This window comes from Podarcis filfolensis, assembly GCF_964270895.1.
Source record: "Podarcis filfolensis genome assembly, chromosome: 5".
NCBI classification, from domain to species: Eukaryota; Metazoa; Chordata; class Lepidosauria; order Squamata; family Lacertidae; genus Podarcis; species Podarcis filfolensis.
The window spans coordinates 50,055,113-50,071,159 of NC_139608.1; the positions used below are offsets into that span (position 1 = coordinate 50,055,113).

The 16,047-nt window shown below is 38.4% G+C and overlaps 1 protein-coding gene across 3 annotated transcripts in view; it reads left to right on the forward strand.

Moving 5' to 3' along the window:
* ATRNL1 (attractin like 1) overlaps positions 1–16,047 on the forward strand; it is a 503,181-nt gene that overhangs the window by 149,589 nt on the left and 337,545 nt on the right. For all 3 annotated transcript variants that reach the window (XM_083616673.1, XM_083616675.1, XM_083616674.1), the window contains one exon: positions 10,842–10,935. In XM_083616673.1, coding sequence (XP_083472799.1) covers positions 10,842–10,935 — 94 coding nt within the window. The remainder of the gene's footprint in view (positions 1–10,841; positions 10,936–16,047) is intronic.

A 16,047-nucleotide genomic window follows, 5' to 3' on the forward strand; every position in this document is an offset into this window, starting at 1 on the left:
TGTGTGCTCTGGCTTCATGGTGTCCCATTGTGCAAGAAGCGGTTTAGTCATGTTGGCCACATGACCCGGAAAGCTGTCTGTGGACAAATGCCGGCTACCTCGGCCTGAAGTAAGATGAGTGCCACACCCTATAGTTGCCTTTGACTGGACCAGGGGTACTTTACCTTTTTACCTTACCTTACTTGCTCATTGTACCCAGTTTTAATGTCTAAAAAGAGACTCAGTATGTTTGGATATTATGCAGAAGTTTATTTATGGCAAGACTGAGAAGAAAAATAGTTGCTGTTATAATAAGACTATTCCTTGCCTTTAACCCACCTTCCAAATAAAAGTTTTCAACACTCAGGTAACACATTCAAAAGACATTTTATTTATTCTTCTCTCATATTTCCCCATTTTCAAGGAAGTTCCTGCTCTTATTTTGGTTAAGATGTATGTGAATGTACACTATTTTTGAGCTAAATGTGTGAATTTTCATGCACAGGGAGATGAAATAGTAGCATGACAATGCATAACTAGTAAAGCATAGTAAGAGATGTGGGATGGAAAGAAAAGCAACATGTGGGAGAGTTTGATTGGTTTACTTAACATTATTCTCTTAACGTCTTCTTTAGGGAATACTGTATTTTGTACACCCATCTAAATGAAATAATTTCAAAATGAGAGAATCTCAAGAATGAAAGGTTTCTGTTTTCACCAATATTTTATTCACCATCAGTTTCATTTTCTTTAATTCTGGTGTTCCCACTTGCAGTGATGTAGGACCAAAACAAATTAAACCCTTTTGTTTCTTAATTACAATTCTGACTAGCAACTTGTAACTAAAGCGTCTTGCTAACAACTTTGATTTTTAAGAGAATTGTAGCATCTAATGTGGATGCATGCCTTGTTAACAATTTCTGAAAATAAGTTTATTTGAGGTTCTCTGTAACAAAGACTTCCTTCCGTGGGAAAAATAAGACTTGTTAACACTTATATTGCACTATCTGAAACAGTTCTGGCTCAACTTCCTTTAAGTGGTGTGCATTTTGTGCTAACTCAGCAACTTATCCCAAGAACACGGTGAACTCAGAGGCCCTGTAATTGATGACTACTTATTACTTCGATTGGTACAGAAGAGATCCAGCAGCTTGATTTATGTATCATCCTTTTATCTTTTTCATGCTCATTTGATAGTTTCCAAAGGATTAATGGTAATCTTATAACAGGTTGCATTTGATGTTAGTGATCAAGCCTTCCTACAAACTACTGGGTATTCTTGGTTGTGGCAATGAAATATTATGTTTGCTTGGAATTTTCTGTTTATCTTTATCTATTTTTCTCTCTGGTACAAAATTTCTTGGCATAGCAGACTTTCTTTTAGAGTTGGTTTCTTGACTTGTTCTTTTTCAGTCAGAGGCATGCTTCCATGAGTGGAAGTCTTTTTTGCATGCAGGGATTTTGCTGACAGCACAAAATTATTGCATGACCAAAGAGAAATGAAATTCAGAGATATACACAGTCTCTTGCCAAGGTCATGCACAGTGGTTTCCACTAGTGGTTAATTAATGGAACAGCAACACTGCAGAATTTATTTCACTCATGTATCTCTAGATCCAACTAGACTTTATGTTCCTTTTTATTTATATTTACCTTGTAAATTTTTGTTATTGATTGTTTAGCATTTTTTATCCAGCTTTTCAAGTAAACATTTCACTCCTGCCAACTCCCTCTAACCAATTTTCCCCAATTCTCTCCCACTTCAGCCCTCTGTCCCATATTCAAGGTAGCTGTTACTCAAGGGAAGGGTTTCTGGAGGGTGGGGTGGATATAGCTGACTGCAGTAGGGGAGTGAGTGGGAATTCTATTTGCATGAGCACTCAGCTAACTTAGGTTTGCAGGAATTATAATGATTATAATGATGCAATTTCACCTTCTGATTACATGGCTTAAAATGCTCCCACAAATAATTCTGATGGGGATGCCAAAGGCATGGCATTTAGCAAGGATCCTACCATTCCTTTGAGAATGCACAGAAAAATTATATATTACACTATGAAAACTTGATCAAGCATACCTGTCAGACACTACTTAAGCTACATCACCCAGCTGCCTACATTGCAGATCTATAATGGATATGACTCAATCTGCATCTTGTGCCCTTGTGGCTAATGTAGTAGCTAGACACACACAATGACTTAGACACTGGTATGCAGACTCCCCATCTCATGCCAACCTCTCCATTGCTCTTTACAAGTGTTAAGCTCTTCAGGAGGAAGTTTCTTAAGGACATTCTGGCTGAATCCATAGGTAAGCACAAGGTCTTATGGACACGCAAGAGAGAGGACAAGAAGCAAAATAGATGTTATTCACCTTATTTCTACAACCAATCCTTTACAATAGTAGGAAGTTTTATTTTTATTTTTAAATGATGGTTCAGAGTGCAGCAATACCCACCCCCATATTCTCCCATCTCAGAGCCCTGCTTTAGCTAATGCTCTAGGGATGTTTGGAGGAATCAGTATTCTAAGAAAACTCGAAGGAAAGGGTATCTACGTGCTGGTAGCTTTATTGGTAACTTAGAAACAGATATAAAAATGTGATCTCTTATTAGACTAACCAGTGGTCTTAAAGAAGCAGCTAGCTTTTGAATTAAAATAACTCTTCACTAGGCACAATAAATATTCAGAACACTTGCTCACAGAGGGAGAAGGAATGCATGAGTATTTGAGCAAAGGAGTTTCTGCCAAATATATGCTCTGTACTGCCAGTTCTCATTGGGTTTAGCAGTGTGCAAGATCAAACTCCTTTTCATAGAATGCTGTGAAGGAGACTCATTAAATTGTATTGACTAGGGGTTTTCATAAGCCAAGACTGTGTCCCATATTAATTGTGCATTAAATGTCCTGGAACAATGTTTTCTCACCCCTCAGCCTCAAATTCTATTTTTCTATGTGTACAACACATTTTTCATACTGAATAATATAGATTGAACAAAGAATGTGATTTCAGAAAGAACTAAGCTTCTTCCAAAAGTTTAATTTGATTTTCTCTGTGTTAATATTCACCATATGGTACTGGGAGAGTACAGTAATTTTTGACGCATGAAGCATAAGCCATGAAAATTGTGAACTTATAGTGTCAAGAGTTCATTAATTTTCAGATGGTATGATCAGTCATGCATAGCAGTATATCTCTTCATTGAATGACATTTAGTTCAGTTTACCCTAAGAAAGATTTATCTTTTGATATGCTTTTAGATTAATTTTCAATGTTACATTCCCTGTTTGTTTAAGATAATAATCTTCTCTATTTTTCTGTTTTTAATACCGTTTTCTGATCTTGAAAGCTGACAAATGCACATGCAACATTAGCATGGCCCTAGGGCTGTCTGCGAGAGTATGCACAAATAACAATAAACTTCCTGGGGGCCAATAAACTTCCTAGGCATCATAATACTCAGTATTTTCCATTTGTAAAAAAAATGGAAGTATTCGTGAATTCCCTCGTGAGTGTTTTATTAGAGGTGTAACACCTCAAAAATTGTACTAATTCTAGCATAAACGCTTCTAACTTTTTTCATAAATGTTACAGAAACGTTTGCCTGGGCAAAACCCTATAAATCCATCTCCAATTTCACTTCAGTCAAAATTGAACATCAACAGAGTAATGTGCAAGATCTTGTGAGTAATGTAAGCGATCTCTGCATTTTTAACACTTTCATTAGAATTCCTATAGATGTTTCATTTCAGCTGGGATTGTTCAAATTCCACTAGAATCTCACTTTACAGAGTTTGATGATTTAGTCTGTCATTTTCTTAATGACAGTGGGTGATTATCAGGATTGCAATATACTTTACGTATAAAGTGCTATTTGTTGACTTTGGAGGTAAATGGCTGCACTTTATTACAAGACTATTTACAATGTGCAATAGCTTGTTATACCTTTAATCTTTCTAGACATCCTTTTATCATGTTTCAGTAGTGCCCATGAACATTAGAATGTTCCAGTCTGCATTAGTTTGGTTCAGTATTGCCCTGAATGTTAATAAATCAGTGTAATATGCTGAGTTAATATAAATAGCATACATTTTATTAATGTTTCTTGAGAGAGACACATTGAAACTATGCATTTAAAAATTATTCATGTACACCCTTTTTTGTGTAATAATCCAAGGTAAACAAATAACCTGTGTAGTGAACTCATTTTGAAACGGAAATTCCTTTTCAGCAGTACTTGAAATAATGGCGAAAGCAACCACTGCATTTTAAATTAAATTGCTTAAAATGTGTACTTCATGAAAATGTTTGTGGTTATTCTGTTGTCAGCATAAGTAACTACATTTTTTTATGCTGAGCCAGCAAGCAAGAAACAATCACACCACAGGCTTATTATTAAATAAGTTTTATATGGGTGGTAATTTTACTGCATGGATTTTCTTTAGTAAATTATATTGTCTTCAAAGAACCTTTATTTTCTTCTTACAATCTCCATATTGCATACAACAGTATGCACATATTTATTTGCCCTAAATAGCATTAAAATTTCTTGCTGCCTCAAAGACGTTTCTGTACTGTTTTCATGAATGAATGAATGAATGAATGTGCTGGTACCTAAGTTGCTGCTTTTAAAGGATTATTTTCTGCAGTGACCAATATTTGTCTGAATTTTTTTATTGTTGTGATGAAAATTTGTGTGTATACACAAATGTTACTTTTACAGTGGGCTAGTAATAACATATTAAGCAGATGCATGTTCAGAAGGAGGAATAGAGTGGTCAAATGTGATGCAGAGCCGGTTCAGATATAACTGTCATCTTAATAACACATAGTTGATTGAACATATATATAAATTATTTCAGTGTTTCATAGATTTCATAAAGGTTTTCAAGTACAACATCTTCTTCCAATCCTCTGATTTACTTTCAAGAGCAATTTTGATGGAAACCTTTCATCTAACACGACACTCTGTTTTGAGCCTTACGTGGAATATTATAATTTTGAAACGCTCATCTTGGTATGCTTTATGAAATTGGTAATGGCAGACCTAAGATCCACCTGCCATATCGGTCACATCAGTTATAGATTATCGTAATCTTAAAGCTGGGTGGTCTTTCTTCCCAAATTCTTGGCCAAATGTTATGTGACTTGGCAAAGTCCAGGTTAGAAGATGAGTACTGAAGCTTTGTGGTGCCTGACTGACGGCTATAATCCATGATAGTGCCCCCAAAACTTAATTGTATGTAAGTAGGTAGTCCATTTTGCCCAGCTTTCAGTGCAGGAATAGAAGACAATAATCACTACCCTTACAATGAAAATCATTCAGTATGTTTACTAGTTCAGTGTAATTGCAAATAGCTATTCTACAATTTGAGGTTCTTTAACTGTCTGACTGTCTTTTAATCATTTACTATAAAATCAAGCATTTAAGCTTTAGGTTGTGGTAAATTAAACAGTACACATTGCTTATATTAAAAGCTTGTAATTTCTTCTGCATTTGTCAAGGGCAGACAAGTGGAAAAAAAGAAACACATACTTGCAAACATAATGAAGTGCAGTGTATGTTTCTTACTAAAAGTGCTATAAAAACATGCCATTGCTGCTCCTGCATTTTTACATTAACAGGAATATTTATATTGATGGCGTCTGAAGAGGATTTTACACTATTTAGTGTTAGACTTACCCTGTAAATATGTGTCATTTTATTAGCAATTTAAACTATTCTGGAATCTGTTTGTTTATATAACTGGAAGCAATATAGCTGCCAGCTGCAGCTGTAACAAATATTTATTTTGCAATGTAGAGGGCGGCATTTAACTACCGTGTCCCATCAGTGCAAGGATTTCCATTTGCGCAATGGGACTTTCATCCCTCTCCTTGAAAAAGACCATAGCCCATTGGTAGAACATCTGCTTTGTATGCAGAAGATCCCAGATTCAATCCTTGGCATCTCCACGTAGGACTAGGATGGTACCCCATTTGAAACCCTAGAGAGTTGTTGCCAGTCAGTATAGTCAATACTGAACTTCTAAGTTGTGACAAGTCATAGTTAGCAGCTTCATCCTAATGCAGCTAGGTATAAATTGTGTCAACCAGGATCACAGCTAGGTGCTGTTTCAGTTGCAAATTATGGGACAAAACGGCAAATTATGGTTTTGTCACAAATTGAAAACCAACTGCTTCTTATCTCTTGGAGGAGGAGGAGGGACCCTGCAAGCCTCAGGCTTGCTGCAACTCATTTGTGATTGTTGGAATTAAGCCTGTATCTCTTCTTTCACTTCAGTCATTATTTCCTCAGTTTTCACAAGCCCTGCAAATGTCCCTTTTCCTCCTCCCTCACCATCTGCCTCTCCCTCCTTAGTGCCAGCTTGTGTGCTGCAGCTGAAGAAACATTTTGTTCATTGGCCTTTTTAGATTCATTTAGCTGGAAGTACTAATCATTAGATAAATTAACGACCATCAGGAGAGGAGGGTAGGGGTTGGTTCTGGAGAGCTGAGTGGAGGGCAGAGAGATAAGTGAGCAGAGTCCAGGGGTGCAAATTTTCTGCCTCCTGCTGCCATTCCTAATTTTGTGTCATGATAGAGCTGATTCTGAGGCACTATACCTGTAAATACCACTCACAATGGAATGACAGGACTAGAGGGCTATTGCCATCATGTCTTGTATGTGGGCTACTAGAAGGCATTTGGTTGGCTACTGCGAGAAACAGGATACTTGTCTAGATAGACCTTTGGTCTGATCCAGGAGGCATCATTTTATTTCTAAGTTATCTGATTAAAGGTTTTCTTATAGCTTAAAAGGTACCCTGAATAAAGAGACAACAGTTATTTGGTTTTTGGTTTTTTAATAAGTTAACTTCCTGGACCTTGTAAGAATTTTGTATGCCCATGGCTAGTACATTCAAGTAGCAAATATTGTGTGCACAGTTGTGACAGAAGCAGAGTTTGATGGTGCAATATAGGCAAAATTTCACCAGTGTCAGGGACTGGGCAGAGGAGTAATGGTGGTAACCGCCTCCCCAGCCTGACAATTCCAGAGAAGTAGTTTGGAATTACAACAGGGGTTTGAAGGAGGTCACAGCTCGAAGGAAGATGAGGGGAATAGTTGGGAAATAATGGGAGAGGAGGAGGAGGAGGCAGAGTTGGAGCCGCTGGCTGATATGTTATCACTAGAAAGCATTCCAGACCCACCATCTCCAAGAACCAGATGAGCTTTAAAAGTAGGAGAGCAAAGAGCTTGAAGGCAGATGGCCCTAAGTGGCAACCGTAGAGGGAGTGGTGCTGTTGACGAATGAGGAAGTGGGAGAGAAGGGGGGTGGAGATTTACTCGGGACAGCACCATTATTCCAAGAGGCTGCATTCCCAAGCCTCTCTCTGCAAATATTGAATAAAAAGCAGATGGTAAGGACTTTTCCATGTCTTATCCATTCCTGGCAACTTGCCAGCCATGGGGGATGGTTCCTCTGCTGCCTGACAACCAGAGAGATATAGCTGAGTTAGAGCTTCACTCTGATTGGCTGTAGGTACAGTAGCCAGAAGTGGGTGGAGACAGCGCTTTGAGAGGGAAAGGAAAAAATCAGTTCCTGGAATTCAGCTCAATAACAGCATAACCTCTGAGCTGTGTAAAATCTGCCCTGAGGGAAAAATTTTAGCCAGAGAAGGCAGTCTCTGAGCAGGGGGTTAGCTTAAAGGACAGGGTTATTGTCTTTAAAGAGTATACAGACATGCAATAACTGGGAAGCTGAATTTTGGGAGAGGAGAAGTGGAGTTGTGAGGGAACACTCTACTTAAATCTCAATTCAGAAGGAAGGGAAAATATCTTCTAGTGAGAGAATAATCCCAAACCAGTTAGAAAGGGAGTGTGCGCTTGTCCCCTGGTCTGGTTTACTAAGTAAGTCTAATAGAGGAGCCTCAAGGTTGGGAATCTCAAGAACAGTAGGCAGTTTAGTACTAGTGTGGCCTGGCAGAAAGTACTGGCCTGTTTCAGAACCCGCAAGTTGTTGAAACCTAAATTGTGACACCTCTGATAAGCCAGTGTGGTGTAGTGGTTAGGAGCGGTAGTCTCGTAATCTGGTGAACCGGGTTCGCGTCTCCGCTCCTCCACATGCAGCTGCTGGGTGACCTTGGGCCAGTCACACTTCTTTGAAGTCTCTCAGCCCCACTCACCTCACAGAGTGTTTGTTGTGGGGGAGGAAGGAAAAGGAGATTGTTAGCCGCTTTGAGACTCCTTCGGGTAGTGATAAAGCGGGATATCAAATCCAAACTCTTCTTCCTCTTCTTCTTAAATGGCTGAAGTAAATCTAAGCTGTACACTTACCATTTTACCATCTTACTGAAAAGCCTGTGACTTTTACTGAATCCATAGAAAAATATAATCATAGAATGGTAGAGTTGGAGGGGACCACAAGGGTAATCTAGTCCACCCCTGCAATGCAGGAACCTTTCACCCAACATGGGGCTCGAACCTATGGCCCTGAGATTAAGAGTCTCATGCTCTACCGACTGAGCTATCCAGCCTCAATATATATTGTATATATCGTTTACTGATTCTTTAAAGACTCAACTCTTGACAGACCACTTTTTACAATTCTAGTTGTGAAATAATAATAATAATAATAATAAATTTTATTTATATCCCACCCTCCCCAGCTGAAGCCGGGCTCAGGGCGGCTAACAACAATAAAACAGTACAACAGTACAACACAACACAACACTCTAAAATAATTCATTATAAAATTAATTCAAATCAAACCAATGGCAACCATTGGGCCAGAGCTCCGCGAAGATTGCCGAAGGAGGGAGTCGGGCTGCGCCCTGGCCAAAGGCATGGTGGAACAACTCTGTGGAAAGATGTCAAGTCCCGCAGGGCCCTAGTCTCTTGTGACAGAGCGTTCCACCAGATCGGAGCCACAGCCGAAAAAGCCCTGGCTCTAGTTGAGGCCAGCCTAACCTCTCTGTGGCCTGGGACCTTCAAGATGTTTTTATTTATTTTATTTATTTCAAAGTGCCAGTTTTTTTAAAAAGGGGGTTGGCTGTACAGTGGTACCTTGGGTTACATACACTTCAGATTACAGACTCCGCTAACCCAGAAATAGTACCTCGGGTTAAGAACTTTACCTCAGGATGAGAACAGAAATCGTGCTCTGGCGGCGCGGCAGCAGCAGGAGGCCCCATTAGCTAAAGTGGGACTTCAGGTTAAGAACAGTTTCGGGTTAAGAACGGACCTCCAGAACGAATTAAGTTCTTAACCCGAGGTACCAATGTATTAAATAAAGGCTCACTGCATCTGTTCTGGGGCTGAGTTATATAGCCAAGAGACAATATTTTTGGGAAGGTGGGACAATATTTTAAGCCAAGCCTAAGAACTACACATGCTACCACAAGCGTGCGTAGTTCTTAGGCTTGGTTTCCCAGTATTGACCTCAAATCAGGGGGAAAGGTGCAGGGTCTGCCTCAGCAGTCATAAATGTACGAGGAGTAATATGATATACTACTCTGAAAGGGTATGCGTGGCTAATGAAAAAAAAATTCTATTTGGTCAGTCTTGCTTAGTATGTGTTTCTGCTCTAATATAGAAATTCGGTGCATGCTTTGAAATATGGCCTCATCATCATTCATCAAAAATCTCTTTTAGTTTATGATTGATATTTGAACTCAATATACAGATATGAGGAAGCATACCTTATTAGAGAGAAGCTCATGCTGCTGATGGATTTTCAGATCATGCATAATGCACTAGTATCTAGTAATAATACTAATATTGCATTACAAGGAGATGGTTCTTTTCATCTGATATATTCTCTGTCATTACCTGTTCTTGTCAAATCTTGCACACTTCCATACAAGCAGGCTCTGCCAGTGATTTAGCAACATACTCAACATTGACATAGGTCACAAATATCATTGCCCCAAGTTCCTTAATAAATTTGCACGGTGGAAAGTACCTCATAATTGGTGTTACACAGTTAATTGAAGTCAAAATTTAGATAAGTTCTGAAACCATAATTGCTCACAGTGATAAAAACTAGTCCTCAACATCAATTGAGGACATTTCCTTCCTCCTCATTGGCATATGTGCCACACCAATCCTTTGGTTAGTGCTTTGACTCCATTGGTTCTTCGTGATTTGTCTTTGTTTCTAGTGATATATATTTGGAATGATGCAAGTGTTGAAAAGAAATTATTTGTTTGGGAACCTTTGATATGTATTGTTTTCTTCAAATTCCACATGTGTTCTAGGATATTATTTGGTGGCTTACTTTTTATGAAATTACCAAATCGCACAGATTCTCTCTCCACTATGTACACATACAAAAAGAAAGAATGGAGCTGTATTCTGGAGCATCTTAAGAGGGAAATGTATGAGTACTATCTGTCTACAGTACACCTGTTTTCATTGGCTCCCTCTTTCAATTTGGTGATTGTTAACAATATTTATAATGTTATATGTTTGGGGAGAATGCTAGAGGGTTACTCAGAGTGCCACACTGTGGGGATATTTCCATATCTGGGGCTCAGATACAATCCACAATAGCCGATATCAATTTTTGTTTTTTTAAATGCCTATAATTCTGTGTACAGTTCATTCCATTGGTCAATAAGCACCGACAACAAGAAAATATTAAAACAGCATGACACAAAGCACAGTGCAAGATGACAAATACAGCAGTTCCAAATCTCTGTGAATTCCTTGCTAAGTTTCCGCTACTGAATTTATTCTAATTTTATCAAATGTATTACTAGTCAGAAAATTAGTCTTACCATTACCTCTAGCTAATAAATAATTATCAAGGTATGTTAATCTGTATACAAAGCTACACTGGAATGAGAGACTTTAGCAGTTTCCTCTTTGTTTTTTATAGCTTGCACATGCAGTGGACATGCAAATATTTGTCACATGCAAACAGGAAAATGTTTCTGCACAACTAAAGGGATCAAAGGAGATCAATGTCAACTGTGAGTACAAGTAATCAAGCTCTCAGTCATTTAAATGTATAGTTAAACTCCACTTGTCAGCAATTTTTGGGTGGGATGTTGATCCATAAACAGATTTCATTATTTTTTCCAGCCCTTCCTATAATGGTTTTTCTTTTAGAGAAATAATGTTCCCTTTTTAAAAAGAACATTGCAAATAGTAATGAGCTATTTCAAGTATTAGATATATGTAAAATAATCCACTAGGAAAAGTTGGCTGTAGACTGCATTTTATTTGTATTTGGAATCCAAATCAATCGTTCCATTGTATAAATTATTCTCTATAAAACATTCAGATATTTTATTTTGGGAACAGGTTGGTAATTCTTCAGGACACCCCCCCCCCCCCCATAATAAGATGCTGAAATGAGTTTGCTGGTCTTTTGCCAGTAAATGAAATCAGTAAATGAAATCATTGTTACCAGGTGCATATATCTGAAGTGCTTTAATTCTTAATGCCATACTGTAAAAGCTCAAATAAATCCAATAATGCACAACACTTTGCACTGAATCTCATAATTTTGTTACTTCATTAAGCAAGAGAGATGTAACTAATGGTCTTTGAAACTTCCGTATTACATTGGGACTTCTTCAAAGACTTATTTAAATACATAATTCCTGTGTTCCTTATCAATAGAAAAAAGTTCTATCTGCTATTTATTAACAATTTAGGAGAAGCTAACTGTTGCTACAATTGGGATTTGTAATTGGGAACCCCCTGGTTTTCTCAGCCCCTTTTCTTCATCAATGTTGTTTTGCAGCCTATACATGCTTAAGACTGCTTGCAACAGCTAGGACATGATGTGTGTGGGAAAATGTGCACAGAGCAACCCAGCTGAACTCCCCTGCTGCTCATTGTCTGGTGGTGGTGATGTCTCATAATGCAACGGCTTCATTAGAATATTAAATGTTTTGGGGGTATCTAGAAATGTTACCTCTTTGTCATGACCGGAATGCATATGTAGCCAGTCTACATGAGGGTAGTTGTAACCCTGGCTTGCTGTGTTAATTACTCAGTTGGTGGTGGTGGTACAAAATGCAGGGTTCACAGCACAAAATGAGCACCAAACTTTGGCATCATTTTGGAGGGGATCAGAAATTTTGGAGTTACACATTAATGCAGCTGGCTAATAGAACACTTCCAGTACTAAATTACTCTTGGGTCAAGGTGTTCCTTAGATGTACAGCAGCATCAAGAGACGAAGTAGTTTTATGAATCCTAACATTTTAGTAAGGTCATCAGGATTGATGCAAAACACATCTCCTGTAGGCTTTTGTGCCAGGAATGTTACAAGGGAAGTGCCAAATATCTAATGTGGACATATCAGTAAGAAGCTGCTTGGCAGAGGACAGCTGGTTGCAGGTCAAGCCCAATAGAGAGGGGAGTTTGGCTCACCTTGTAATGGGCTTAGCCCTTCTGAACTTGAGTGCTAAAGTCCCAACAGTCCTTTTCTGCAGCTACAGCCATCGTGTCCAAGTTGGAAGAGCTCAGCCTACTTAATTTGTCGCATACAGCTGTTAGAAGCAAACTTTTCATCTGTGCAAGACACACTTGTATAAAATGAATCAGGAGAACTGCATTATTGTTCTCTGTTCAGAAAAATTGACTTAGTTGTAGTCTCCGGCTGCTATTAAAAAAACCAATTTTTTAACTAGAATTTTAATTAACACTACTTAGGAAATACGGTGGTAAGGTTTAGTGTTTGTTACAGAGCTTGATCCTTTCTTTGTGCTGTTCCTCTCTTCCTCTCTCTTCCCCCCATACTGCCCCAATATCCATCTGTTCTATCACAGTCAAGAATGCTGTTCACACAAACAAGTGCACATATGATTGCAACCTTAATTTGTTTAAAGCAGGGTAATCAGTAGATTAAACTATGTATGTAATGTGTTGATAATTCAAATGAGATTATTAATGTGTGTGTGTGTGTTTTTCTAAAGGCACATCACATACAAAATGATGTTCAAAATTATGAAGGCACTAACAGTCATTTTCAATATTAGTTAATGTTATATTTGTTATGTTGTGCACTACTGCTGTTTGGACCATGAACTATATACAATACATACTCAAATACTGGTAAACTGTAGCTAAGAATATAAATTGTTTCCCAGTTGTTGGGCAGGACATTGTGCAATCTCAGCAGCAAGCCTATAAATCTGTGATTACTAAAGTAAGGATTTCCATGAAAATTTCAAACTTTAGCTGTTCACTGTGTAAGTTAGATTTATATTCCTGTCAAGAATTGTATTGATTACAAAGTCATAGCTGCAGGGCAGAACATTGCTCCTCCCACCCCTCCCTTTATAACTGTTCACAGTGTGCAGTGAATACTGTGCCCTATGAAGAGAGACTTTTTAAAAATCAGAGAGGCTGTATAAAACAAATTATTTTAAACTGGAAGAGGCTGCAGAGGGAGGGAGGGAGAAAAATATGCTTATCCCTTTCAAGACATGAATGCATTCCTTTCAGAAGTGACTGGTTTTTCATTTCTAGTTTTAAAAAAAGAAATAAAATTAAGAATTAAGAGTAATAATGTTAAGTAATGTTTTTAATTACTGTACTGTGATTTGTCATATAAGGGCTTTCTAAATTAACAAGGCATATTGCTTAATCCTATTGGATTTCTGAGCTCAACTGCTAGTGCACAGTATCCTTTGACACCAATGACACAATTGCCTGAACATGACAAACGCCCTATGAATGATGCTGAACACTGCTTCTGCCTTGTGACACTCCAACTGTGTCTTATGCTAACCCTAGCTAAGAAGCCGTGCTGTGGTTTGAGCTCTGAGATAGACAACAAGCAAACCTTGATTTATAGGTCTCGTCTACTTTTGTTTTCCATCTGCTCAGCATTCATGAGTTCATGCCTATCCCCACAGCACTCAGTGTGTGGGCTGTCAATTATCTGTCGAACTGTGGTTTCAGATCCTGGTTCTCATTGTCAGAAACAATTATCTTCTTTGGACAGGCTCAGGTTTAGACATTAAAACAAATCATGTTTAAGCAAAACGCAGCCTCCATGTGGGAGTTAAAACATTTCTGAACATTTTAACACTATTTGGGTTGATCATGTGAAGTCCCTAGCCCTATTCAAGCATGCTGCTCACTTGTACAGCTTACACATGAACAAAACATGTCGGAATACTGGGGACCTAGAAGGAGCAGCAAAGGAGCTGCCAGCACAGCTCTTCTGCATTTGCTGCCTGAAGTTATCACCTCACTTGACCTAATAGTAGGGTAAGTGTTATTCTGCAAAAAAAGGCAAGGGAGATAGAAATGGGAAAGTGATTTGAAATAAAAGCAAGTGGCATATAGAGGGATTGAAGAATGGTAAAGGCAGGCCAATTAGAGCAAGTGAGGTGTAGGACCATGCTAAATGTTTTGCTGTGGATATTTGGTGCAAAAAGTAGCACATCTGAGGGCACAAAATGTCCCCAGAAGTTTACATCATTTTTATTTAAGGTTGTTCTCCGTGTCTTTCTCTGCTCCTATGCCCCATTTGTAATTGTCGTTTGCTATAGAGCATCTGTCAGCCAGGATTGTTACAGTTTCATTCTGGCTTACTACAGTAAGGTATCCCCAGTTGCTTTAAGAAAGGGGAAATGTTCCTGTGCACACACACTGCAGAAAGCACAAACATTTTTGCAAATAAATTGCTGAAAATGGTTTGGTTTGGGAGTGTTTGCAAACCATGCTCAGTCAGAGTTGTCCCATGTTCTGGCTGAGTCCCAATGGATGTGCAAGAGATGGTAGGATCAGTGGGAAAGAGGGGGATTTGGATGAGTTAGAAAGTAAGTAGGAAACTGGGAAGAGGTGAAGTGCATTTTATGCAGAAGGAAGAGATTGGATATTTATTTATTTATCTTTATCTATATTCCACATTTCTCAACAGAGTACTCAGAGCTTAAGGTGCCAGAAAGTGCTATGTTGAATTTCTTATGTTGGTTCTACATTGTCCTGTGACTTCCTTATCAAATTGTTTTTTTATGCATTCTCATGGTACATCTTCACAGTTATATGGCTCAGCACAAATCTCAAAAGTACAGGAAGTGGCAAAAAGAGGTTAGACTGTACTGTATAGTATTTCCTGAGTCCATCCTTTGCATGGACTGCACACTCCCCCAGTCTGACCCCATGAATCCTATAGCTTGGCCTGCCATATAGTTATTGCAAGCTCTGTGATTTAAGCTTCTGGGTGTGTATAATACATTGCTTCATCACATCAAAACGTTCATCCTATCCCAGGCTTCCTCAACCTTGGCCCTCCAGATGTTTTTGGCCTACAACTCCCATAATGCCTAGCTAGCAGGACCAGTGGTCAGGGATGATGGGAATTATAGTCTCAGAACATCTGAAGGGCCAAGTTTGAGGAAGCCTGCCCTATGCAAATGCAATACTGACAATACTGTCAGACATTTTGAGAAGACACTCACAAAACAATGTGAGCTGCTATTTGAGGGTTAGTGCTTTATTAAAGACTCAGAGTTAATGGACAAAACCATTTCCTGTTCTCAAATTACTTAACAATTTACTTCTTGTTCTTTTCCTATTGCTTGATTGTAGAGATGGGCTAAGATAAAACCGAAACTGACAAATGATGCCTTAAAAAATGTGGTCTATATGCACAGCTAGGAAATTTTTTACTCCGGTTAGATGAGGAAAAGAGAGAGCAATGCATGATCTAGAGACGTGCAGCCACACCTCTTTGAATTTACTGCTTTCTACTGTCATTCAGGCAAAAGTAAAGAGGCCATGTTGTGAATCCATTCTTTAAGGAGTAAAGTGATGCAGAAACTGGATAAATAATATAGTAAACCGTGGATAATAATTTGTTCACCATTGTGCACAACAACAGTTTTGAGAACAAAGACCTGCTTTTTTTCTGTCTCCATTGTGTTAATAGACATTAAAGATCATTTTAAGAAATCTGTTTTTCTTTTTCTCCCTTTGCCACTAATAGGACTAGCCAAAAATAACTTTGGTTTCTGTGCTTTATAGGGGTTTTACAAAGTCTCTGTTTAATAACACAGGTTTGCTCTCCATTTGTGGGGCTTATTTTTTCTTTTGTAAACTGCTTTGCCAAACAT